Genomic DNA, 27,613 nt, shown 5'->3' with positions numbered 1-27,613 from the left:
AAGGAAAGGAAAGGAAAGGAAAGGAAAGGAAAGGAAAGGAAAGGAAAGGAAAGGAAAGGAAAGGAAAGGAAAGGAAAGGAAAGGAAAGGAAAGGAAAGGAAAGGAAAGGAAAGGAAAGGAAAGGAAAGGAAAGGAAAGGAAAGGAAAGGAAAGGAAAGGAAAGGAAAGGAAAGGAAAGGAAAGGAAAGGAAAGGAAAGGAAAGGAAAGGAAAGGAAAGGAAAGGAAAGGAAAGGAAAGGAAAGGAAAGGAAAGGAAAGGAAAGGAAAGGAAAGGAAAGGAAAGGAAAGGAAAGGAAAGGAAAGGAAAGGAAAGGAAAGGAAAGGAAAGGAAAGGAAAGGAAAGGAAAGGAAAGGAAAGGAAAGGAAAGGAAAGGAAAGGAAAGGAAGAACCGAGAGAAAGAGAGAAAAGGAAGAAAGGAGAGAGAGAGAGAGAGAAAGATGAAGGAATGCTACAAAGGAAGAAAAAGACAGAGAAAGTGGAAACAAGGAAAATCAAAATAAAACCAAACCTGAAAGAAAACAAACCAGACAAAACCCCAAACAAACCAGAACGACAACAACAAAAAGACTAGTGAAAAAAATAAGTGTGTGTGTGTGTAAGACTAAATCATAACATTAAAAGAATCAAAAGAAGGAAGAAGAGAGGAGAGAGCAGCTTCATTTTCCATCCACTGGCACCGAGAGTCAGAGCTTGCCCTTCATGTTCTGCACACCAGAGCTGTTCAAATCATGTTTCCAGCATTACCTGTTCATGCACAAACCTTTAGCTCAGCAGAACGGGGGACGAAGTTTTCAGGGCTGCAGGACAGCTTGGAAATAGAGCAGGAGACTGATTCCAAGCCTTTGCTCCTAAGGTGGGCAAAGCACAGCACACTTTGCCGTGGACTACCTCTCCTGGAAGCCCAGCAGATGAATGGCAATCGGAACACTTCGGCCACTCTCTTACCGTGCTGCTGCCAGAGGCTCTGGCACCCCTGCCCGGAGATGCTCTGCTCTGCCCCTGCTGCTTTCCTTTAACCTCTCCTGCTCTGCAGCCCTCCTGAGAGGGCAAAAGCATTTTATACTGCAGGACCATGGTATGCAAAACAGCAGAGCGAGGCTGCACATGGACTGTGGACAAAGGGGGAATCCCGGCCGGGCGGTCTGGCTCCGGAGCAGAGGGCGTGGAGCCGGTGTGCATTACATAAAGAGAGCAGCCTGACGTTGTTCGGAGCATCTCCTCCTTCCTGCGCCGTGTGCTGGAGCCTCGGCTGCTGCATGCACGCACTGATAAGGGCTGTATCGCACGGAGCTGGCTTAGCAGCCTTGCAGGCAATGTTTCAATAGTAAATCCTGGCAGGACTCAGAGATTTTAGCCCTGGGGCCACTCTCCCACACGACAAAGCGGCAGCTGTGGAACCACAGCGTGACACAAGGGACCTCCACAGAACATCTAGTGCAGCTCCCCTGCCACAGCAAGAGCAACTCCAAGAGAGGTCCTGCAGAACCACAGAGCTTCAGAATCAGGAGCAGCAAAGCGTTTGAGCAGGGGACTGTAACTCAGGACAGGGATTTTAGGCTTAGCATAAATGTATTACTGCTTTAGTTTTGACCACATTTTAGAGGATCTTTCTCAATAGCCTATTTACAGCACATCTTCCTCACCAGGGCTCCCTGTTCTATCTGCTGCTGCCTGTGAGGTTTGCCCCTTTCTGCTTTTCCAACATACTAGAAAGACTGGAAGGAAGCTTTGCAGCATCAACTCTTCACCCCACTCTCTGGGTGTGAACACCAGGAGCACAATCAGATGATGAAGCCAGGATTATTGAGCTGATTCCCTGTGGACATGTCCATGCCACAAAGCCAGGTTTCTACCTGAAAGCCACAGGCAGTCCCAGAGCCAACGGCAGGACAAAGTGCTGCCAGGCAACTGCAGGCTGAAGGGCTGTGGTGTGTCAGGGCACTCTGAAGGCTTTTGGCCCCAGGTTCACTGATACTGTGCATGGCTATTTTAAATGAACTGTTCATGAATTAAAGACAATACTTCAATCTGCTAACTAGGGCAAGGTCACAATGGCTATGATGATAATGAGAGAAAGATTTACAGGTGCCGAGCAAAGATCCAAAGTAACAGGGCAGAAGGCTTGAAGAGAAATGAGGAATCAAGAACAGCTCCTTTCTTCTCTCACGTTGTAGTGGACAAGCTTGGCAAGGGATTTGATTCTTTCTCTATTTTCCCTACTTAAATCTGAGCATGAAGTGCCTGTGCAAAGCACTCTCAGAGGTAAAGGGAGCTCTGCAGGCAGGTGTCCACACGTGAGGATAGCTGCGTGCAGCCCAGCCAGGGCAGGAATCTCCTGACAGAGTGAAGCTTCCTGCACTTGGAGCACTCCTGCTGAGTGCATCCAGCCCATGCTTCTTTGTGTTCACTGCTCAGGAGTCCCTACACGTGGTTTCATCTCTTTTACATTACATAATGCCCTTCCTTCCACTGGAACTGCCACTTGACATCCCTTTGTTTAGAATGTTCCAGATATCTAATCAGCAGGCAACAAGAATGAGTGAGCTGAGTGACCCAACGCCGTGTCATGGATATCCACCTTGCTTCTGATCCATGACAGCAATTCCCAACCCATAGACACAGCTGGAATTGCTGCAGTGTGGATACCATATCTCTGTGCACCTTGAGGACCTAACTGAAAGTGCCTGAACTGAAAGGAACCTTCTAAGACCAGGGCTGCACTCTCTGCATTTGCTGTTCTGTCCGAGTTTAAAAGTTCCACTTGCATCCTTCCCTTTCTTATTGACCTGACCTCTCTTTTCTGCAGCACATAGACAACCTTCATGTCCATGTACCTCATAATTCAGATGAAACTGAAGTTAATTCAGTTATGCCCAATGGCCTCTAAGCTTCTTTTTTTACATCCTGCCTCCTTATTTTTCTGTGCTTAGACAATGCTGAAATCAAGCAAAGGCTATGCAGGGGCTGGATATGAAAAATCAGACTTAGAATGGTCAGGAGGGAAACACCTTCTTCCCTCATGAGAATTGCTTCAAGGCTTGGCTGAGGTAAAGTCATTCAGGAAATGATTTCATCATTCCAGATTTTCAAACAGGAGCTGCTCTTTTAGCCTCTGAAACCGATAATAAAAGCGGCTCTGCAGAAGAACAAGAGGGCATCTTCCCTTCCTGAGGTGGAGTCAGAGACTAACCAAACAAACTCACTGTGCACTGCTTCTACAAACATCCCACACTGCTTGCAAAGCTCTTCCCTCAGAAAGCCAATTCCACACGTATTGCCTATTTTTGCAGAGCCACTTCTGCCTCTGCCATCTCCAAAGGCAAGCACCAGTTTCTCCTCCTGCCTGACCTTTGATCACAGAGATGCTCTCAGGGAGCACAGTCTGACCTCTTCGTGGCTGCCTGACCAGGCTGCTGTTTGGAGCTGAATTCTGTTCTGTTTCTGGAGCTGCAATGCTCTGTAGCCCCAACAATGAGCTTTCATAGAATCACAGAGTGGTAGTGGTTGGAAAGGACCTCCAAAGGTCATCCAAGCTCAAACACCCCACCAGAGCAGGGTCACCTAGAGCAGGTCACACAGGAACACATCCAGGTGGGTTTGGGATGTCCCCAGAGAAGGAGACTGCACAGCCTCTCTGGGCAGCCTGCTCCAGGGCTCTGCCACTCTCACAGTGAAAAAAGTTTTCTCTCCTGTTCCCGTGACACCTCCCCTGCTCCAGCTTGCGCCCCAAACCCCTTGTCCTGTATAGGCTGGATGTTAGGAGGAAGTTCTTCCCAGAGACAGTGATTGGCATTGGAATGGGCTGCCCAGGAAGGTGGTGGAGGCACCGTGCCTGGAGGTGCTCAGGAAAAGCCTGGATGAGGCACTCAGTGCCATGGTCTGGTTGACTGGACAGGCTGGGTGCTAGGTTGGACTGGGTGAGCTTGGAGGTCTCTTCCAACCTGGCTGATTCTGTGAACTGTCCCAGCAACAGAAAAGGAAGCCTGTGACACATGGGTTAGCAGGAATCCAGGAGTTATAGGAGCAGAACCTCTAAATTCTAAGTGCCCAAATTCTGGTGATCTTGGCTTTATTTCAGTGCTTGCTAATCTCATGTGTGCAGGTTTCAGAGTTGCTGTCCTTACAGCTCTGCTGAGTGGAGCGTGGTGGAAAGATTCTGAAGGATGGAGACAGAAGCAGTGACATCTGCATGTCACACTTGGAGACATAACACAATCACACAGACTAGGAGTTTCCACTTTTTCACTTACTACTTATTGGATTGGCCAATGCAAACCTGGGAAACAAAACTGAAGCTTCTACAGAAGGGCAAGACCTCATCCATTTGCTCATCTAATGCAGCAGATGATAAAACTCTCACATGATTCCAAGGCCACTTTCCTTCCTTAAACACACACAAAAAAACCTGGTCCATGGAAGCCAACTCCCAAGCACTTTATATCCTCAAATGAAGACTTCTGCAATGAACCAACAAAGCTTTTCACCACCCCTCCTGCCTTTACACTCTGCAGCCTCAGCAGGTGCAGTTTTTATTGGAAGCTTCTGGTAGCTTCTGACAAAGAAAAGATAAAATTGCCAACACTAAAATCTGCTGGTAAAAAAGGTGTCCCCAGACACCTCCTCTACTGCCAAGTATCTCTTCTCTTTTTTGTTTCTCCGCACAGGTTTGGTTTTTCATCCCCCCAGAAAAAGGTGTTTGGGTTGAACATTCCCTCAAGCTTTGCAAGATGGCAAAACCATTCCTCTGGTTTAGTGTTTTGCTTGCTTACTGCACCATCAGCTGCAGCTCCTTCTTCACTGGCTTCTTTGCTACTCTGAAAGGCTCTTCACCAGGCAAGGGCAGCAACTTTCTATCAAAATGAAAAGGCAAGGCTCAGGTCTAGGCACTTCCTAATATGCAAGCACAAGGAGGATCCCAAACCTACACCCTAGACTCCTTTCTACATCCCAAAGCTACAGCCTGGACTTCTTTCTAGACCTCACAGATGACAGTCTGGACTCCTTTCTACATCCCACAGCTACATCCTGGACTCCTTTCTACATCCTGGACTCCTTTCTACATCCCCCAGCTACATCCTGGACTCTTTTCTACATCCCCCAGCTACATCCTGGACTCCTTTCTACACCCCACAGCTACAGCCTGGACTCCTTTCTACACCCCACAGCTGACAGCCTGGACTCCTTTCTACATCCCACAGCTACAGCCTGGACTCCTTTCTAGACCCCAAAGCTGACAGCCTGGACTCCTTTCTACATCCCAACTCTACAGCCTGGACTCCTTTCTAGACCCCAAAGCTGACAGCCTGGACTCCTGCCTACATCCCAAATCTACAGCATCTACATCCCAACTCTACAGCCTGGACTCCTTTTTGGATTGCATGCCAAAGTGGTTACAGGGCACAGGGGAAATTTTCATTGCCGGGAAACCTGATGGCAAAAATGAAAGTTAAGGGAGTGTTAAATCTGCAGTGCCAGTAAACCCATCCCTTCCTGTCTGCTGGGTGTAAGAGTTTGCCCAAATTCAGTCATAACAAACCCCCTCCACAGCCACCCTGTGCAAAATTCCAGCATCTGCATACAGTGGGGCCAGCAGAACAAGGGAGGTCATTCTGCCCCTGTACTCAGCACTGGTCAGGCTACACCTTGAGTGCTGTGTCCAGTTCTGGGCTCCTCAATTCAAGAGAGGTGTTGAGATAATGGAAGGTGTCCAGAGAAGGGCAACGAAGCTGGTGAGGGGCCTGGAGCACAGCCCTGTGAGGAGAGGCTGAGGGAGCTGGGGGTGTGCAGCCTGGAGAAGAAGAGGTTCAGGGCAGAGCTCATCCCTGCCTGAAGGGAGGCTGTAGCCAGGTGGGGTTGGTCTCTTCTGCCAGGCAACCAGCAACAGAACAAGGGGACACAGCCCCAAGTTGTGCCAGGGGAGGTCTAGGCTGGATGTTAGGAGGAAGTTCTTGGCAGAGAGAGTGATTGGCACTGGAATGGGCTGCCCAGGGAGGTGGTGGAGTCGCTGTCCCTGGAGGTGTTCAAGAAAAGATTGGATGGGGCACTTAGTGCCATGGTCTGGTTGATTGGATAGGGCTGGGTGCAAGGTTGGCCTGGATGATCTTGGAGGTCTCTTCCAACCTGGCTGATTCTATGATTCTATGAGGAAGTGAGGCAGGGACAAAGCAATCAGACAACCAGTAATCTGTGTTGTGTGCCTGGGTGCACGTTGTCTCAGGCAAAAGTGACTTTTGAAACCTGATGACTCACTGGCAGGATCAGCAGCCCTGGCAGAAAAAGCTACAACCAGAAAATTAAAGCCATAAAGTCAAGCTGTAGTTGGCAGGGTGCAGAACCCAGTGCCCTGCATGTGGCTGGCTGCTGGACTGCAGGACTGCTGGGCTGGCTGCCCCACACTCCTTGATGTCATTTCCTCGTGAGGACAAGCTGAAGGTGTTCAGCCTGGAGAAGAGAAGACTCCAGGGGGATCTTAGAGCTGCCTGCCAGTACCTGAAGGGGTCCTGCAGAAAGGCTGCAGAGAGACTTTTCCTGAGGGGGTCTAGGGACAGGACAAGAAGGAATGGCTTAAGGTGAGGCAGAGCAGGGTTAGACTGGAGCTGAGGAAGTTCTCCAGTACAAGGATGCTGAGACTGGCATAGGTCGTGGCTGCCTCCTGTCTGGGGGTGTTCAAGGCCAGGTTGCATGAGGCCTTGAGCAGCCAATTCCAGATGAGAGGTGTCCTTGTCCATGATGGGAAGACTGAAGTAGATGACCTCTGAGGTGCCTTCCATCCTGAGCCACTCAGGTTTCTGTTAAGCCTGTTGGAGATGTCACCATCTAGAGCATAAGGAAAAGCTGGCAGGGAAAATGTATATACTGAAACATATTTGCTTTGGATGTCACAGCACAGTGTGAAGAAGATGCAGCCAATTGTTGTGCTATTCTTTGTGGCAGTGTGCTGGAACTGTCACTAAACTCCACCACAGAAGCTGCGCCTGAAGCTGTGACATCCAACAGCAACTGCTGCAGTGCTGGAGGCCACTATCAAACCTTCAGGCTCTGTTATCTTGGAGGTGGGTCATGTTCTCCAGCCTAGCAGGGCTTCAAAACTTGCCTGCAGCTCACATCACATCAATGCTGTGCTGGTCTGGGCAGTGCTGGGCAGCTGGGCAGTGCTCTTGAATCAGTGTCCCACCACTGGCTCTGTGTTGGACTCTCCTAAGGGGCCCAGAACTGGACACAATATGCCAGATGCAGCCTCAGCAGGGCAGAGATCATTGAGTCCAACTATCCACCAACCACCACCATGGCCATTCAACCATGGCCCCAAGTGTCATGGCCACTCTGAGCTGTAAAAGTACAGAGAGGCTTCCTGTGGCTCAGTGCCTCACTGTAGCAGCACAAGCCAGCAGACAATGGTGGTCTTGAAATAACCCTTAAGGTATGGAAGAGTCAGGGAGGTGCTGCCAGGGAAATTGCCTCTTCTGCAGGGAAGGGACAGCAGGCTGGGAAATGGGAGTGAGGTGTGGTAGCTAATCCAGAAACCAGCACCTGGGGCCTGAAAAGGAAGAGAAAGTGAATGGATGTTCTTAATTAGACCAAATGAGTTCTCTGTACCACCAAGTGAAAGGAGTGAGGATTTAACTCAAAGGCATGAGTCCATGTCCCTGATATGAGTGGTCCTGGGGACCTGGGCAGGAGAACCTCTCTTGACCTACTCAGCACACCCCTTCTCATCCACCCCAGGATACCATAGGCCTTCTCAGCCACAAAGGCACATTGCTGGCTCATGGGCATCCTTGTGCCCACCCAGAGTAGGAATGCAGATCAGCTATGACCTCCAGAGAAGGATGGATCCTCACCCAGTGGTGTTTCCTCAGGAAGGGAAAATCATGCAGGGCATAAAATGAGGCCATGCTCATAAAGCACTGTGTCTTCTGAAACTGTGCCACTTCCTTATCCAGGCCATCAAACCATCTGCTTGCTTTATGAAGCAACTGGGAGACATTCTCCTGCCATAAAAAGCCTGTGGTGTTAGCTATGAATGCAAGAATGGATTCACAAGGCAGCAGTAACTCATTGCAGAGGCACTCTCCTGCTGGACTCTTGACAGTGTTTGCAGCAGTTGGGACTGCTGGAGGCAGCTGACTTGCTTACTGGTGGGAAAGAATCATTGGGCACCTTGGGCCACAGCTCCACAAGGTGTTCAGCTGGCCCCACTGCAGAGCCCACACCAGATAAACAGGGCTGCCCCTGATCTCCACGTTTACCATGTCTGCCTTTCCAGCAGGCAGAGCTCTGTAGCTTTTCTCTCCCTAAACAACCAGCAGGGAAAATGCTCAACATTTGCCTCAATATTTCTGTCAATTCTGCCTCTGTTTGCTCAGCTGCTTGGTAAGAGAAGGGGTTAACTGCATGGACTGATGGAGGAGGAAAGAGCCACAGGTACATTTCCCACATCTAGCAATGCCCAGTCTCATTCTGCTGCCCCACTGCTGCCACCACCCTGACTGGAGGCTTGCACCATTGCTAAGCATCTGCCTGTGATCCCCAGCTGCAAGACTTCTCTGCCCATGCCTTTGGCTTTCACTCAAACTGCTGAAACAACTGAAACAACTGCAGTAGAACTCTGCTTATCTTTATGGCTGACCTCTAAGATTCTACTTTTACTTTACACCAGCCTTTATCTACTCCAGTTTTTCTCCCTCCACATTCAAGTGTCAAACTCTGGTCAGCAGAGCTTAATCTACACCACACCACCACAAGCTCAACTGCTTCCCATTGTTTCCTGGAAGGAGCTAGGGGTTTTCTCAGGCAGCTTTATGGCTCTGCTTTATGAACCTTTTCTTTGTTCAAATTGGTTTTAATGACTTACTGTAAAGCACTACAGTTAGGCCAGCCTGGCCTCAGCCTGCACAGCTTTCAGTGTCTGGGAAAATTAGATCCTCTTTCTACAGAATCATAGAATGGTCTAAAGAGACCTTAAAACCATCTACTCCAGCCTCCCTACCAGACCAGGTTACTCAAGGCCCCATCCAACCTATAAACCTCTCAATCAACTTCCCTCCTAGAGGCAGGAAGAAAAGTCAGGGCTGGAGGGTTTGTGGCAGTGAGCTTACAAATCCTGCACTGGCCACCAGTCACCAAAAGGTCCTGATGGAGTGTGGCACCTCACTGCTGAGCAACAGAAATAGGAACATTTTCTCTGGTCAGAAGCATGATTTTGCCTTGTCTTGTTTGTCTAATGATTAATTTTGGTTTGGCCAACTGCAAGCTGGCAGACAGGAACACAAGGGACTTTCCAAGAGTGTCTGTAGGATTAGAGCAGCTCAGGACAGCTCTCTGGCCAGCATAAGCTGAAAACTACTATGGCATTTCCTTCTTTCTACCAGCTTCTAAGACTCAATAACAACCTGAGCACTCTCCAAAAGAACAGGTTGTTCACCTTCCTTATGGGGCTTTTGGGAGCCAATCTTTCCTTGTACTTCCCAAGATAACATCTCCCATCCTGACTTCTTCCCATCTTTTCTTCCCTTTGAAGCCCCATTTCTTTTCAGTGGCAGAGCAAATCTGCATGGGCTTAGGACAGGTGCCTGGCATCAGACTAATGACCTTTGGAAGTCCTTTCCAGCCCAAACCATTCTATGATTCTGTGATCCTGAAACAGCTTCCCAGTGATAGGAGACAAACCCTGAGAGGTAATGTCTCAATTTGGCAGAATGGCCACACAGAGAACGATGGCATCAAGGGTACAGTGCTGCTGCCCACACCATGGCTGAGAGTGCTGGATGATGAAATAACAGCTCATGCCCACAGATGGGCACAAGACTGACTAATGAGCACCAATGCAGGCTGCAGGTTTTAATGTTCATGAGGCTGCAAGTGAGGAAAAGGGAATGCAGCCCTTCAGCACAGCAGACAGCAGCATGACTTGTAGTGATTACTTTCCCAACAGAGCCTATGAGCACGGGAAAGAAATCAACCTTTTGGTGATCAAAGAAACTCCTGAATCCTCTTTATGCCTTCCTCTTTTGCAGCAGCTGTAACCAGGAGCAATGCCTTTGCTTCCAGTCTCCCAGCTGGAGAATCATAGAATGGTTTAGGTTGGAAAGGACCTCAAAGCTCATCCAGCTCCAATCCTCTGCCATAGGCAGGGACACCTCCCACTAGAACAGGTTGCTCAAAGCCTCATCCAACCTGGCCTTGAACACCTCCAGGGAGATTGTGGAGCACAGAATCACCCAATGTGATCTCTGATCACATTGGGTGATTCTGTGCTCCACAATCTCCCTGGGCAACCTGTGCCAGCGTCTCACCACCCTCACTGTAAGGAACTTCCTTTCTCAGCATCAGACTACCTCTGGAACATGGGTACCAAGTGACCACTGGCAGCCCTGCAGACACTGAAGTTTTGTTTAAACCTGGCTCGTTCTTAACCCTGTAAGCATGACTAAGCATGGTGTGCTTCTGCAGAGCACTGAAGGCAGTAGGAACTGGAGTAAGGTGGTGAACACTCACTGCAGTGCACAGCAGTCACAGAATCAATGTCAGGGGCTGGAAGGGACCTCAAAAACTCATCCAGCCCAACCCCTCTGCCAGAGCAGGATCTCCTATACCAGATCACACAGGAACACATCCAGGTGGGTTTTGAGTATCTCCAGAGAGGGAGACTCCACAACCCCCCTGGGCAGCCCGTTCCAGGGTTCTGCCACCCTCACAGGGAAAAAAATCATCTTTGTGTTTAAATGAAACTTCCTATGCCTCAGCTTCCACCCAGTGCCCCTTGTCCTGTCACTGGGCATCACCCAGCAGAGCCTGGCTCCAGCCTCCTGGCACTCACCTGTACATATTGATAACCACTGATGAGGTCACCTCTCAGTGTCCTCTTCTCCCAAGCAGCACAGTCCCAGCTCCCTCAGGGTCTCCTTGTAACAGAGATCTTCCATTCCCTTCAGCATCTTTGTGGCTCTGTGCTGGACACTCACAAGCAGTTCTATGTCCCTCTTGAACTGGGGGCCTAGAACTGGACACAGCACTCCAGATATGGCCTCAGCAGGGCAGAGTAGAGGGGCAGGAGAACCTCTCTTGATCTACTAACCACAGCCCTTCTAATACACCCCAGAATTGTCCCTCTTGGGCACCAGAGCACATTGCTGGCTCATGGTCATATGGAGTCTTTCCCTCTGATTTCAGTGGCTTGGGCTCAGAAGCCATCAACAGCATGAGAAGCAAACATCCTGATATTCATAGCATCACAGAAGGGTTTGGGTTGGAAGGGACTTCCAAAGGTCATCTAGTCCAACCCCCTCTGCATTATCTAGAATCCCTTTGCTCTTCTAGAGCAAGGCAGAATTTGACAGGACATAAAAGCAAGATTTGTGTCCCCCAGTTTGTCTTTTAACAGCCTCTGTGGATTTCAGAGGTCCTTGGAGCCTTGCACAGTTCTGCAGAGCAGTTAGGTAACCAGGAGCTGGGGATTCTTTCAGATGCAAAATTGTTAACCACTTTCTAAACAGTAAAGAATAAAAAAATCCCCCACACCTAGGGTACAATAGAAACAGTCAATCACAGTTCAGTCTGACACCCATTCTCTTCCTGTCAGAGAGGCTTTGTTAGAGCAAAGAGTTTATGGTTCCGTTAGTGGATTTCATTCACGTTCCCACTCCTCTTGTGTACATTCTCTGTATTATGATATCAGTTATAAAACCTGCACCTTTGTTTATGAGTTGCCTTTGAGGATAAGGAATGAGTTTGAGGGCAGGGACTGCCTCTCTCCATCTCTTGAGTTTCATAATGCACACTGGATGCCTTTTCGCTGCAGCTAATCAACTAGAGAGTGGCAGCCTTGGTACAGGGCAACTGTGAAATCCCAGAGGCTGGGTGATGTCACTTGGGAGCAGAATTTGATGATCACTGGATTCTCAAACTGTGCTGCTGAAATAGTTGTCAACTGATCATTAGCTTTTTAGTGCCTTCCTAATTCAGAGTAGGGGAATAACCACTTCACTGCTGCACCGGTCAGAGAGGTGCTCTGTGCATTGCAGCCATCAGGGAGATGGTGAACACAACACTGGGAGAGGGAGCAAATGAGTGCAAGAGAGAATCAGGTAGCTTAAGAGCTCTCACTGGTTAGGAAAAGCCCAAGACAACAGCACTGAGATCCACCAGAAGTTGCTGGCTACTCTTGTTTTGCCCAGGACAAGCCAACTGTTGAATGCAGTCACAAGTGTGCATCATTGTGCAGACAGAGAAGCAGAGGCCTTCCCTGCAATCCAAACCAACCAGGCAGGACACAGAACAGTCCAGAGGTGTCATCAGTCCAGAAGGTTCCCAAGTTAAGAGATGTGGTTAAGTTCAGAAGCTTCCCAAGTTAAGAGATGTGATCAGCCCAGAAGCTTCCCAAGTTAAGAGATGTGATCAGCCTAGAAGCTTCCCAAGTTAAGAGATGTGATCAGCCTAGAAGCTTCCCAAGTTAAGAGATGTGATCAGTTCAGAAGGCTCCCAATTAAACACCTAAACAGAACAATCTGAGAATTCCTTTTGAACATCTTGGCTATAAAGCTGCAACTCACTCTGTGAGATCCTTCCATTTAAGAGAGGACAAACTCTGAAGAGGTCTTTGGGGCAAGAAGTCTCCAAGACTTAGCAGGTGTCTACATTCTGTACTGCAGTTTGTGGTTCAAGGCAGCATTTTATGACTTCTGAGAAGAAGAGTAAAAATCAGAAAATAAAAGGGAAAGCAGCTTTTGCAGTTGCACAAGTGTGGAAAACAAAATACTCTATTAGGCATGAAAAATCATTCCCCAGATTGGTATCAGGGAGGTGTCCCCAGCAAATACATCATGATAGAATTCCTTCCAGACTACTAACTTCTGTTTGTCATTTGGTTTGAAGCACTCCATTTTCCTTCTTCCTTGTTCCACACTACCTGGCTTGGTGCATGGAATGACTCTTGAGAAAACTAAAGCAAGCCTGAGGAAAACTCTAGATGCTCTGTGATGTTACCTAATACAGGACACAAATCAACTGCAAGAATCTGCCAGCTGATCTTTTTACAACCCATTCTGTAGCAGGACATGAAAAGATAACCCAAACAGCAGCAGTTTTAACCTTCTTTCCAGAGGCACACTGAAGACTCTGCACACACAAAAAAAATGAAGTTGTAGTAATAAAAGGACATAAAGTGCACAGGGCTTGAAATGGATGAAGCTGAATCCCAGCAGAGGAGGCAGGGAGGTGATGAGGCTGTGATGTGGGACAACAGGTGAAGGAAAATATTTGATATGAGATAATGAAGCACTCAAACAAAGCTGCCTGGGAAGTTATTGGTTTAAAAAAAAATCAAGTTAATTCTTTTTCAGAATGGATCAACACAGAGCATAAAGGCAGATTCTTCCAGGTTGTTAGCTTCAGAACAAAGGAGTTACCTTCTTGGGCCCCTCACTACATAGGTAAGGACAAGAAACAGCAGCTCCAGGAGCATCCTCTTCATAATCTACCAGACTATTAAGTGTGCAGGATCAGTTCCTTGAGTGTGCATTGTCAGTGCTGAACACAGACCTTGCTGAGCTCTCAGCTGCATGGGACAGAGGCTTCCCCCAGCTTCTCAGCTTTTAAAGGGCTATTTTAAATATCAAGCAGAATGATGAGGAAATCAGAAGATCTTCTTCCAAGGCCAGGGTAAGTTTTATTAAGTTTATGTGTGTGCTCTGAAAGGAGCACTTGATGAGCAGCCTGGACTTCAGTTAACACCACTTCATAAAGCCTGGCCTGAGAGAAGTACAAAGATAAATGAATCAAATAACACAAAAGTTGAAAGATGCAGCAGCTGGCTCCTGCTCAAGAAGGAGTCCAGCAGGGAAGAGTGGAGGGAGGGAGGCAGCTCCCCAGGCGAGCAGCGCAGGGCAGCACCAAGCCTCTCGCACGTGTTAGTGACTTGTGCTGGAGGGCAACTGATGGCAAAGACACTGCTCCCACTGCAATAAACATGTGCTGTGCTGGATGGCACTGGTGAACGCTGCAGTGAGGGGCACGAAGCTCTGAAGCCTCCTTCTTACAGTTGAAGGCGAAGTACTCTCACAAGGTGTGACTGCCTAAGGCTCCCCACTGGTTTGCTTCTTATCAGAGCCCAATTTATAACAGCTATTCGTGGACACCAAACTGCTTCCTCTGACAAAAGATCAGAGTGCCTGCTCTTTGTTTCCTTCAGCAATAGCAACCTGTGCTTGTTCCTAACAGTAACCATCACTTCCTTATGGCACCTGAAAGGGAGCCAAACACCACAGAAGAGGTGGTGTTTGGCATCAAATTCTTGAGCTCACGTGGCTCTGGACAAAAAGCAATGCTGTGACATAACAAACTAAGTGCAACAGAGTTTACAAAGTGCTATAGCTGAAGAATGATGCACAGAATATTCAGTTATTGACAAGTGGCACTAAGCAAAGCCTGGCTTGGGATGGCAGCGTTCTGTTCAGTGCCCACAGGGCTCAAATGACTTTCAGTGGCCAGAGTGAAATGAAGTCAATGACACTTGTCACAGAAGAATGTGATCAGCACTACACACTCACACCTCTTGCCCAGCTGACATGCAGAATACTACCCTGGATTGGAGACAAACCAGAGATTTACAATATTTTCTATATCAAAGCCTGATATGAACAAGTGAAAAAAGAAAGGAGACAAATTTTCACTGCAGCTTCTCCACGAGGCTCCCAATGACAGATGGAGACTCTTGAACTTATTTCTGGGCTTCAGAACAAGCAGCCAGACACCAAAACACATCAGCTAACCCACTGCCTTTCTTCTAGCCTCCCAGCACACCACATTTGTGGTGTACAGATCATTTCTACACAATTTCAGCTTCAGGTTCCCAATGTTCTGTGCAGAGCCCAAATAAAGCAGAGCACTCAATCTGGTCCTGTCCTCAGAATGAGTGTTACTAAGTCTGCAACCTGGAGTAAGTGACCAAGAACATTTTCCCCATCTCCCTTCACTAAAACACGATCTAACTGAAGTGATTCTCCTATTTCAGTAATTAAAAGCAGGACCCTAAGCTATTAAACAGAAGTCTCCCAACTGTCTTTTTCCTTGTTCTAATATTTGGTTTGCACAGCAAGCCTTCAGTGAAAGCCTCTGTCTACTTTAACAGAGTTGACACAACCTTTGAACAGTTACCTCTGTTCAACTCCTCTAACTGTAGATGAGCACTCAGAAGTTACTGACTCGAGGTCTTACAGTAAGCAGCTGCAAACCTGTTGTTTCCAGAACTTGTTCATTCCCTTTGTGTAAACACCATGAGCCCTGCAGGCTAACAATGGCCAGGTGCTATCACCCCATGCTGCAAGTGATGCTGGCAACTGACTGCTTGCTACAGGAGTCCTTATCAGAGAGCCACAAAAACTGGGGCTTTGACATGACCTTCTGATGGGCCTTAACCACTCTGCCTATCAGCAGTCCATGCACTTACCAGAAGTGGCATGATGCACAACTACAGAAATGGGTTCCTCATTTCAGGCAAGAGAAACAAACCCCTGTGGATAGCCTTGTCCCTTGCTACTGACATTTGTCTTTTGTTGTGTCAACAGCTTAATGGGCACTGTAAGCTTTTTGCTTTCCAAGTTTGCAACAGTGCTGACAGCACACAACTCAGTCTCTGACTTCATCTGTACCCAACACCCTTCTTTTCAGAGATTCCAGATGACTGACTATGGAAACATAGATGCACAAACCTATTTGGTATTATTTTCTCTGCAGCTGCCCAGTGAGAACCCTGGAAGAAGCTGAGCAACCAAAGTGTACCCCCAGGGGCAGCAGGAACTAAGTTAACACCTGGAACCTTAAAACTCTTTCCTGCTAGAGCCACTGGCAGCTAAGCACTAACAGGGGGCACTAACATTGGTGGCCCTTAGAACAGTTCTTCAGCCTCCACTGGTGGTCCTTAGAACAGTTCTTCAGCCTCCACTGGTGGCCCTTAGAACAGTTCTTCAGCCTCCACTGGTGGCCCTTAGAACAGTTCTTCAGCCTCCACTGGTGGTCCTCAGAACAGTTCTTCAGCCTCCACTGGTGGCCCTTAGAACAGTTCTTCAGCCTCAGCAAGGTTGGGTGGCAGAGAGCTGTCAAAAGTGACCCAGGGTGATAAAATAACTCAGCAGACCACAGAAACTCTCAGGTCAGACAGGGTAGTGAGTGATAAATTAGGGCAACTCCAGGATTAAGTCACTTCTGAACAGCAGTTTTCTGGATAATAATTTTGGTTGAAAGTATTGAAGCTCTGCCAAAATCAGAGCTCAGGTTCTCATCTACATGTAGGCTAATATAACATCTTTGGGCTCAAATTATGCTGCTAAAGAGCAGGATTGGTATCATGCCTTGAAAATACAAAGGCCTCGGTGCTTTGCAGCTGGATGACTTCTCAGCATAGGCATTAAACATGCCTGAGACACCAGAGTCACTTTCAATATCACAAGGAAGCAAACAGGTGTCTGCAGCATGCCTCCCTGCCACCCAGAAAATGGTTTGTTTCACAACAGAGCAAATAACATCACCTTCACACACCCCCAATCCAGCACAAGGTTTATTTTGAAAGCCAGGTGATGTCTGTATGAAAGCAAAGAGACTCAGACACCTTATCATGCCCTGCAATTGAATCACTACTGTAAAAATACCACTCCTGTAAAAAGTGTTTATTCTTGGTGTCTCCTGGCTCAGCAATCACCTGCATCCTGCTCAGAACCGAATGCTCAACCAGCTCCCAAAATCCAGCACGCACAGAACCTGCTCCTACCATGTCACTGCCACCTACTCTACCATAGAGCACTTTAACCCAGCATACCTGTGCTCTGACGTGCTCACATCTCGGCTGGCACTTCAGACACCTGGAGCTGCAGACACGCCATGCTTGCACCTTCCACCTCCTCGGTGCTTCCCCTCTTGAACTCTCCATAAAGTAAATAAGAGGCAGGTAAGAATGATGCAGACACCTGCAATTAGCCTTTTTACTAACTGAACAAAAGAAGTCTCACACCACAAAAAGTCAGACAATGACAGCAACAGAGGAGTGTTGTGCTGGTTTAAACTGACTGGTCCCACTAGGAGGGATGAGGGATGGGAGGGACAGAGCTACCTGCCCCAAGTGGCACAGAACACCAGAGCAAACTGGATTGTGTGTTCTACACCAGGCTCACTGCATGACAGCAAAGGGGCTGGCTGGGGGTTTCTGGGGCTTGTTGTAGATTCTGGAGTGTGTAAAGTTCCCTGTTCCAGGTTTGTGTGTTTTTTCCCCAGGTTCCAGGCTGGGTTTTTCCCGTTAGTTGCACTTTTGGTTTGATCTGCTGTCCACAGTGCTGCCTCTGCTTCTGGGTTTTTTTGTTTCCTTTTTGTGGAATCTGATGTCATGGAACCATAGAATTGTCAGGGTTGGAAGGGAGCTCGAGAATCATCCAGTTCCAACTTCCCCGCCACAGGCAGGGGACACTTTCCACTAGATCAGGTTGCCCAGAGCCACATCCAGCCTGGCCTTAAAAGCTTCCAAGGATGAGGCTTCCACCACCTCCCTGGGCAACCTGTACCAGCGTCTCACCATCCTTATGGAGAAAAACTTCCTAACATCTAATCTAAATCTCTCCTCCTCTAGCTTGGATCCATTTTCCTGAGTCCTATCACTACCCTACACTCTGAAAAGTCCTTCAGCAGCTTTCCTGCAACAGAGTACCTACCAAATTGCCCTTTTCTCAACTGACATTTGGCTTTCCCAGCTCATTTCCTCCTTGTCCACCTAAAGGGAGGTTGGGGGAGGGGGAAGAGAAAACTCCTCTTTTGTAATGGGGCTGCCAGGACTCAGCTGCCTGCCGAGTTAAAACCAAGCCTGTTGTCAAGCCCAGTGACAAGCCCAGGGAGCCAACCTGTTCCCGCACACTGCTAACCCCCCTGACTCTTGGAGTTTGCTCTATTGCACTGACACAAAGTCCAGTGCACCCCCATGCTGCAGGCCAAATGCATGCAATAGAACTGGACCACAGTGTGGGTCCTCTGTGTGCTGTTGATTAATAGCAACACATCCCAGGTATTCATTATCAAATCTGCTTGGGCTTTTTTCATTGCAGTGTTCAGTTTCATCCTGCCAAGGCTGAGATTTTCTAGGCTCTGCCTTGCATGGAATTTTGAAAGGTTAAACCAGAATGGCTGCACTTGCAAGTATAAAGTATAAGTACAAAGCCAAGAGGCTTTCCTCACCTGAAAAAACCTCAAACACCTCCAGCTGCTGTGTTGATAAACCATTACCTTCATGCTGCATCCAAAATTGAGAAGAAGGATGGCCCCAATATAATACCTGAGTGTGTTCTGATGCACCTGTCAGAAAAGGATTTGAGGGAGAAAAAGAAATGGGGCAGAGGGACAAGATGAGAGGGAATGGACTTAAGGAATACCCAGACCAAGCACAGAAGTCAAGGGTCTAGAAGATAGTGTGAAAGATGAGGGAGGAAAGAGAGAGGCACCGTAGTGGTGATGGCACAGGAGGGCAGGAATTCTCACAGAGGAGGGGTTAGAGTTAGAAGAGGCAACAGAAATTCTTCTGATGCAATACTTTATGGAATAACTCTTCACTTACAGCCCTTGTTTCTTTTATAGCACTTGTCACATTCTTCCTGACTGCTTTGAGCTGAGATGTTCTTTTTATTTCTTCCACGGCTGAACGAAAAAGAAAGCAAATCTGGCACCTAAGAGATCTGCCCTAGCGCTTGGGTTCTGGTTTGGCAGGCTTGGAAGCTCGGTAGTTTGGAGAGAGTAAAAACAAACCCCACTCCCAGGCGCGCAGAGCTGGGACAGCATCGCAGCAGGCACTGCCACCTGGAGACAGAAAGGGACAAGCACAGCTGAAAGCAAACACTTCCAAAGGAGACTCTTCCACCCCTGCATTCATTTTATTTACACCAGTTCACGTTTTTATTGAGCTTTCCCTACTGAGAATCCACGAGGGCCGTGACAAAGTGTTTGCTTTGAAAAGAACACAGACTCAGGGCATTTATTCCAGGGTGCATGCAGTTGGGAAGGCCTTTACACCTGTACAGCACACAGCTCAGTGCTAATACCATTTGGTGCACAAATCCCACCCCAACAGCATCAGTTTACACAAGAGAGCAGGGTGACAGGCACCTCTCTAAGAGAAAACAACCATTAGATCAAGTGCAGGTCTAGACTAGAAAGCAGATCTGGCCATGGCACAGGCAGACAGGTGGAAAATGATGTGGTTCAGGCTTCAGATGGGCTTCGAGATCTTGTGGGTACATTCTCTGCCCTGCAGCCTATGCTTCTGTGACTAGAACCAGCCCTGTGCTCTGGTCACACCTTTGCTTCACTCTGAAAACCTACCTGTGGTGCTGAGAGGATGAGCTGACACTGCAGGCTGCCCTAATTCAGCTGTTACACAAACAAACCCACTGCTACCTTCCCATCAAACAACTCAGGTGTTCACCAGCCACAGCTGTGCTGGGCCTGACAGTGTCATCAACTGCACAAACAAGCACAGAGAGATGTGCTCACATCTTCCATGAACACTTCTCAGGTCTATGTCTCCTAGCACACACTTTCCTGCTCAGACAGCAGCTCAGTTCTTTCATATGAGGTGATGCAATCCATCAGGTATGACAGACAGGGCACAGTCCATCACTTGTTACTGATTTGTGCTCCATCACATTTCCATTCCCACTAAGTTCTCCTGAGCAGCTCTGTGCTACTCAAAGTTCCAAGAAGTTTGGGCTTTAACCTAAGTTTGTGACTATACAAAGCAAAGCTTTGAACCTGCACTGTGACTTTTAATCAACAAATAGCTTCCAAAATGTCAATTTAGCTTCATGACACTGCAATGAGATATGAATTTGCATTATCCAAGGGAAAACTCCAAGCAATAAGATAGTACTGGGCTTGACTGCAAGGTGGTTACCAATTTCAGTTTTGTCTTCATCATTCCCCTTCTAATTCTGTTTTTTGTACTAAAAAAAGAAAAAAAAGAAAGAATTATTTGTGGGGAGAAGGAGCAGCAATTCACACTGACAAGGATTTACAACTCTCTTCATGATCTACATGAAATGATCTGGTTCCCTTAAGTTAGATTGAAAGCTGATAGGCTTTTCCTCTGCCACAGACAATAATGCTTCTTGGCAGGCACTGGGAATCTGATCCTCCTCTCCCACAGTTCAGTTACCAGCTCTCCACTGAAGCAGACTACACCACAATCTCTGCAGCAGAAGCAGAATGAGGTTTTTCATAATTACAGGGAGAACAAAATCATGTTCAGGCACAGTTACTCAGTAGGCTGTAAGTGCTGGGATTTGGCTGCTGCTATAATTTTATAATCTATGATTAATCTGTGCCTGCTCCTCTAACAGTTCTCATTTGGATTTCATGGGCTGACAGAGAGGAGGACTTAACAGTCATTTAGTAAATTAAATCACAGATATTTAGAGCAAACTGAACTCTTGACTTGTTTCAATACACTCTGAGAAATCCACGGTAACATATCGTGTTCCCCAATCAGATTTCAATCCAAAGAAGTGCAGGTGGCTCCCAGATCTTTAACAGGAATTAATCTTCACTCTTCTACCTAAGGCATCAGTTTAAGTGGTGACTTTCAGAGCTGTGCTAGTACAGAGGCACAGTGGTACACTGTGACACGAGTAAACCATTTCACCACCATGTTGTCTAACCCTGATCTGCCACAGGCAAGATCTGAGGGAAAAAAGTAAAATCATCCTGGGAGATGATGTAAACCAAGAGAGGATAGCTTCCTGCTAGGAGAGCAGCTGGTGCATACCAACAAACTGTGCCTTGCAGAATATCAGAACCCTAGAGTGGCTCGGGCTGGAAGGAACCTCAGAGCTCTTCTACTCCACACTCCCCACCACAGGCAGGGACATCTCTCAGCTAGACTCAGCTGCTCAAGGCCTCAGACAGCCTGGCCTTGATCACCCCCAGACAGAAGGCAGCCACAGCCTATGCTAGAGTCTCATCACCTTTGTACTGAAGAACTTCTGAAGGGGACCTACAGGAAGGCTGGAAAGGGACTATTGACAAGGTCTTGCAATGACAGGATGAGGAGTAATGGGTTTGAACTGGCAGAGGGGAGATTGAAATTGGATGTTAGGAAGAAATTCTTTACAGTGAGGGTGGTGAGACACTGGCACAGGTTGCCCAGGGAGGTTGTGGCTGCTCCTTCACTGGAGGTCTTCAAGGCCAGGTTGGATGAGGCCTTGAGTGACCTTTCTAAGTGTCCCTGCCTATGGTGGGGGGTTGGAACTGGATGAGCTTTGAGTTCCCTTCCAACCTAAACCATACTATGATTCTATGGATTCTTCCTCAGCTTCAGTCTAACCCTGCTCTGCCTCAGCTTCAATCCATTTCCCCTTGCTCTGTCTCTAGATATCCTCAGGAAACATCTCTCTGCAGCCTTCCTGCAGGATCCCTTCAGCTTTTGGCAGGCAGCTCTAAGGTCCTCCCTGGATTCTTCTCCTCTCCAGGCTGAACACCCTCAGCTCCCTCAGCCTGTCCTCATAGCTTCTGTTTCTATGCTAGAGCTACACCAGCCACCACTGCTGACACTTAATAGAATTCTTCATAGAAGCATTTATAGACAGATCACCTTATAGCATCACTGACTCTAAAAAACACACCTAAGTTTATCTCAGCAAAGAAGAATTATTAGACAAGAAGTATCATGACCCTTAATCTCTGGTGCTTTGGCCTTGCCTTTCACCCAGACACTGCACTGCCCGGGACATGGGAAGAGTTTGCTTTTCCTAACCTGCTTTCTGATGTCTTCTTCTTTGATCTGAACTGAGAGAGAGCAAAACCTGGACAACCTGATGGACTTACTTTATTCATGACCCAGTCAGCATCTTCAATGGCTCTCCTAATGATCTGCTGGATTCGCTCAGGATCATCTTCATCAGCATGAACTCTGAAACTCTGCAAGGTTCACAGTGTCACACTGAGCAGCCAGCTTCACCCAGCAAAATGAGACTCACTTTCATCTCAGAGGAAGTACCTGATGCAAACAAACTGTTGAACTGAAGAGGTGAAAACAGACACTGCAGCATCTCTTTCCCTAAGAAGTCCTGTCAAATATCATTTCCTATTCACTATTTCATACACCACAAGCAAAAAAACTCAGAGGACTTCAATTCAGGCCAACTGAAACAGCCTGGTATGTTAAAAGTAAAGAGGTATGCTCAAAGGCATGGAATTATCTCCAGATGAACAATGAGATGAGATTTACCCAGCTGAGGGGTTGGAGGTAGGATATATATAGAGATTTAAAAACTGTTGACAAGGAACCAGCAAGTTTCACCATAAAGGATGTGTTTAGGTGAGTAAGAACTGATTGTTCACTCTTGACTGACACAAGAAGTAGAAGTGAAAGACAAGGGAAGACAGGTTCCAGCCTCAAAGCAAACAGAACGAAATGCTCCTTCACATGCTCAGGTAGAACCCTTCAAATCCACTAACATTTCAAGCTTGCAGAAGAATGCTTTAAGTGCCAGGAGTTAGAAAAGGTTGGGCCAAGTTGTAGAAGGAGGAAAAAAACCACAATAAAAGCTCACAACACTAAGTTCCACCAGCAAAAGTGTGTCTCTCACCTGCCTGATGGCATGCCTGTAGTGCTGACGAATGCTCTCCTCGGGAAGCTGCTTGCAGCATCGCAGCAGGTAACGATACAGCTGCAGGGAGGTCTGAACCAGCTCAGCCTTCTGCAGTGGAGCCATTTGCAAGCTTCTGAGCTGTTGGAAATAATGTACCAAAACAAAAAAAAAAAAAGCACAAATCAGGATGAGTTTTATTTATGTAGCCTGCTATAAGGACAGGCTGAGAGTGTTCAGCCTGGAGAAGAGAAGAATCCAGGGGGACCTGAGAGCTGTCTGCCAGTACCTGAAGAGATCCTGCAGGAAGGCTGCAGAGAGACACTTCCTGAGGGTGTCTAGAAACAGGACAAGGGGGAATGGATTGAAGCTGAGGCAGAACAGGGTTAGACTGGAGCTGAGGAAGAAGTTCTTCAGTATGAGGGTGGTGAGACTCTGAAGAGGTTGCACAAGGAGGCTGTGGCTGCCTCCTCCCTGGGGGTGTACAAGGCCAGGTTAGATGAGGTCTTGAGCAGCTGAGCCTAGTTGAGAGGTGTCCCTGCCTGTGATGGGAAGGTTGGAGTAGATGATCTCTGAGGTGCCTTCCAACCTGAGCCATTCTGTGATTCTATGCCTGACTGAAACCCAGAGAAGTGTTAAATAATTTTACAATAATGCAACCAAGCTCAGCAAATTTAAGCTCAGCAGCATCACTCGAGGAAACCTCAGAAGAAAACACATTAAATGAACTTGTTTAGTTAATGGATAGAGAAGGGTTGGTTATTGGTCAAGGTATTAAAACACCTTGTGTGCAGTTCATGCAAGATCACTTTGTGGTGGGGATTGCAAGATCACTTTGTGGTGGGGACTGCATTGTAATGCCAAAGCTTTTTCAAGCTCAAAAGAAGACCCTCAGCACAAGCTGGGGGAGTTCCCTACTCACAAAGCCTTTACTCTTGGATTCATTCAGGCTTTTTGTGGGCAACCCTAAGAGTCTATCCACATGGTGACACTGCAGAATGACACTCAAAGTTGTTACAAGTGGTGTTGGAATTTCACACTGTTTCCTAGTAGGTCTCTCAAGAGTATCTTCTGAGCAGACCTGTGAACGCAGGGCTCTGCCTTGAAATGATCTGAGGCTGAAATACTGTCAGGGTTGAAATGCTCCCTTTTTCCCCCCCCCTTTTTAAGTAACAGCAACAGGAAAAAGAACAAATTTAACAAGTTTCTCCTCCCTGCACTTGCATATTGTAACAATAGGTCCATCCAAGCTATAGGAAGTGCTAATTAAACACTAAATGAGTTGTCATTTAACAGATGGCTACCATCTGCAGAGAACTAAATTAACATTTGGGAAAGAGGCACTTTTACATCATTACTCTTCAGAATAAAGATAATAAATAAGTAACTGAATAATGAAGTAGGTGTGTGGCATTGTTTTAGCACCCATTATGGTACTTACTCATCATTTGGAATAGTTTGGGGTTGTTTTTTTTCCCTTTTTTCTTAAATAATTTAGGTCCTTCAGCCAAATCTCTTTCAGACTAGGATGGCCCAGCCTGTTTGAGCAGTCTAAGCTCCTCCTGCAGTGGGGAAGACCTCCTCACTCTGCATCTACATAATGCCCACCAGAATGAGACCTGAATTATTGCACTTCCAGTCAAATCTCCTCTCAGTCTCCAACAAAGTCGATGTCAATCAGCACGTCTGTGGAAGTTGCAGCAGCACAGCTCACTGAAAATAGTTTCACATTCTAGGCACAAAGAGAATGATTCTCCTATGCAGAGAAAAGTCAAGAATTGTACAACACAAATGCAGAGTGTGTCTGTCTCTCGCGGGCTGAGGCCTTTGCAACACTGCTTTCCTCCTGCCACAAAAGCACAGTACCAAGCCACACCTGAGCACCTCACAGACTGTGCTGTGCTGTTCATTATGGAATAGAATCAACCAGGTTGGAGGAGACCTCTAAGTTCATCCAGTCCAACCTAGCACCCAGCCCTATCCAATCAACCAGACCATGGCACTAAGTGCCTCATCCAGGCTTGGCTTGAACACCTCCAGGGACAGCAACTCCACCACCTCCCTGGGCAGCCCATTCCAATGCCAATCACTCTCTCTGGCAAGAACTTCCTCCTAACATGCAGCCTAGACCTCCCCTGGCACAGCTTGAGACTGTGTCCCCTTGTTGTGTTGCTGCTTGCCTAGGAGAAAAGCCCAACCCCACCTGGCTACAGCCTCCCTTCAGGTAGCTGCAGACAGCAATGAGCTCTGCCCTGAGCCTCCTCTGCTGCAGGCTGCACACCCCCAGCTCCCTCAGCCTCTCCTCACAGGGCTGTGCTCCAGGCCCCTCACCAGCTTTGTCGCCCTCCTGTGGACACCTTCAGTACCGCAACATCTCTCTTGAATTGAGGGGCCCAGAACTGAGTGAAATCACAGAATGGCTCAGGTTGGAAGGGACCTCAGAGATCATCTACTCCAACCTCCCCACCATGGGTAGGGACACCTCTCAACCACACTTGGCTGCTCAAGGCCCCCTCCAACGTGGCCTGCGCATAGCAGACCTGGAGGCAGTATTCGTGGGGGGTCTCAGCGGAGCAGAGAAGGAGAAGAGTCATATAGAAAAATCTATGGTCTGCTGACTTTTGGAATCTATCTTCTGTCCAAAGAAGCATCTTGTAAAAGCAGGAAGCTGTCCCTGCAGCAGAACCTCTTGTCTGCAGGATCTGTGTGCCAAGCCTTGCAGTTATTAGTGTTGGTATCTGTCCTGGAGCTGTGCCCATCCCCTTCAGCCAGGCATTCAGGCTTCACCATGGCAGGCTCTATATATACCCATCCACACAGCTAATGACAAAGTCTCTGCCACAAGGCAGACTAATGACATGTCATAAGACGAGGCAGAATGAGGCAGATGAGCCAAACAGGTGGGATGGGAATGGGGAGGAGGTGACAGTAATCTGAGCCTGGTTTTGTGTAGACTAATAGAGCACACAACACAGCTCACCACCTGCTCAGCTGATAGCAACAGGCCAGCTCTGTACCACTGGGCTGGTAGGAACCTGCAGAACATGGTGAGTCATGGCTGAGGGGTGGTATGGAAGTCCCTAAGAAAGGCTCTGGTGACATTTCAGACAGAGCTTTTCTAGCCTTCAGTGGGAAAAAGATGACTGCTTGAAGGAAGGACTTACCAGGGTCACCATCTCCTGGGCTGTAAATTATCATTCCAAGACATGCAATAGGCTTAATGGGCATAAACCTCACTGGAAACCTACCAGAGCACATGGAGACCTGATGGCTGTTCTGGAGAAATGGCTGTCCAATGGGACCTCCTCTTCTGACCTGACCCACTAGTAAGTGAAGAGATACTGGCACACTGTATGAGTACTCTGCCCCTCTACTCTGCCCTGGTGAGACCCCACCTGGAGTACTGCATCCAGTTCTGGAGCCCCTATTACAAGAGGGATGTGGACATGCTGGAGCGTGTCCAGAGCAGGGCCACAAGGATGAGCAGAGGGCTGGAGCTGCTCTGCTGTGAGCACAGACTGAAAGAGTTGGGGCTGTGCAGGCTGGAGAAGAGAAGGGTCCCAGGTGACCTTCTTGTGGCCTTCCAGGATCTGAAAGGGGCTACAAAAAAGCTGGAGAGCGACTTTTTAGGCTCTCAGGGAGTGCCAGGACTAGGGGGAATGGAGAAAAGCCGGAGGCCAGCCTGAACTAGGGAAGAGTGTCCCTGGGCATGGCAGGGGAGTTGGAACTAGGTGATTCTTGTGGTCCCTTCCAACCCTAATTGATTCTGTGATTCTACAACACAACAGTGAGCAGATCCCCACAACAGGTAAGGTTAAACTCCGCACTTGTTCACTCCACCACATGGAAGGACTCACATAGTCACTGCTGGAACTGCCCCTCACTTGGCACAAAAAAGGACAACGAAGAATCTGAGCTATTGCCTTTTGTTCTAAAAACAGCCCCCTTAAATCCCATAAATGTTACCATTTTTTATCAGCCAAGGGAAAAAAAGACACCCTCGACCTCACAAAGTCTGGCTGTAACCCTGACTAATAATGTAAATCTCTTTCTGATCATTTAAATATCATGCATAGCACAACAAACAAACTCTCTAAAGCAAGAACTGTTGAGTCAGAAATAAAATAATCCACTAATTGTGCCTTTCTGGAAAGGATGACTGTATAATGTCCTAATCAGAAGGCTGAAATCACATTTGCATTTAGATAAAGCCCTGTTTAAAAAGAGACAAGTATAAAAGGAGACACTGAGACTATTGTGGCATTTTTCTGCATTGCATAATCATTTACATTCTTGATAATGATATTCAGATAGTCAAGCAAAGGCTGACCAAAGCCAATTAATCTTGCACTCTGCATTAGCAAGGCTGTCAATTGACCCAGTGTATAGCTGAACCCACGATGATACTGCTCTGACACCAAGCCCCTGCCTCTCTGCTGGGGCTTCTGCTGTTATTGTCACTGTTCTCCCAGCAAATCCCTGCGGTTCCACACTTAGAACCTCAGTCCCTCTGGACTAGTTAAACAGCCAAAGCTGGGCTTCAGAGACTGGAAGTGCTAATTAAAGACTGCAAGAGTTACCTGAGCTGATGCTGTTTACAGGTTGGCTCTCCCTTCCCTTTCTTGCCCCCAGCACACAGGCTGCAGATGCGCTTCCTTCGTGCCCCACAGTATTACCTCTTTAGGAGTTCAGCCTGGGAATTTATCATCCCAAATCCCTGACACACATCCTGGCCTTTCAAGCAGTGACTTTACACTATCTTAGCAAAGCAGCACAGAAGCACAACGAGGAACCAAGACAGGCCTGGATTTCACTCACTTTGGTGACTTGACTGCTATAAAGTGAGCCTGCACCAGTGCCTTGGCAGCTCCCTCTAGTCAGGTGAGACACTCACCTCTGCAGGGCAGAGATTTTGAGGTCTTTGATACTAACAGCTCTGGAGCACTCAGCAGGATGGAGCTGGGTTCCCACACACTGCCTCAGCACTCTGACCACTGAACCA

The 27,613-nt window shown here is 47.7% G+C and overlaps 2 protein-coding genes across 12 annotated transcripts in view; both read right to left on the bottom strand.

Annotated features, from left to right (window-relative positions):
- Positions 1-18,625, bottom strand: part of NOS2 (nitric oxide synthase 2) — a 39,762-nt gene extending 21,137 nt beyond the window's left edge. The window contains exon 1 of one of the 3 annotated variants that reach the window (XM_064166508.1): positions 18,588-18,625. The gene's annotated coding sequence lies outside the window, so the exon portion shown is untranslated. Of the gene's footprint in view, positions 1-761; positions 1,029-16,811; positions 17,982-18,587 lie in introns of those variants that run through there. The other 2 variants (XM_064166507.1, XM_064166509.1) reach the window with 2 other exon arrangements.
- The window catches only part of LYRM9 (LYR motif containing 9), a 35,097-nt gene continuing 26,093 nt past the window's right edge, over positions 18,610-27,613 (bottom strand). For 7 of the 9 annotated variants that reach the window (XM_064166530.1, XM_064166531.1, XM_064166528.1 and 4 more), the window contains exons 3-5: positions 22,612-22,752; positions 21,848-21,940; positions 18,895-19,968 (exon numbers count right to left, since the gene is read on the bottom strand). In XM_064166530.1, coding sequence (XP_064022600.1) covers positions 19,951-19,968; positions 21,848-21,940; positions 22,612-22,737 — 237 coding nt within the window. In that variant the 5' untranslated portion in view covers positions 22,738-22,752 and the 3' untranslated portion in view covers positions 18,895-19,950. Of the gene's footprint in view, positions 18,827-18,894; positions 19,969-21,847; positions 21,941-22,611; positions 22,753-22,900; positions 23,140-27,613 lie in introns of those variants that run through there. The other 2 variants (XM_064166526.1, XM_064166525.1) reach the window with 2 other exon arrangements.

This window comes from Pogoniulus pusillus, chromosome 27 (genome assembly GCF_015220805.1).
Source record: "Pogoniulus pusillus isolate bPogPus1 chromosome 27, bPogPus1.pri, whole genome shotgun sequence".
NCBI lineage: Eukaryota > Metazoa > Chordata > Aves > Piciformes > Lybiidae > Pogoniulus > Pogoniulus pusillus.
Note: the sequence above shows the minus strand (reverse complement) of the source record. Positions and strands in the feature narration are given on the sequence as shown.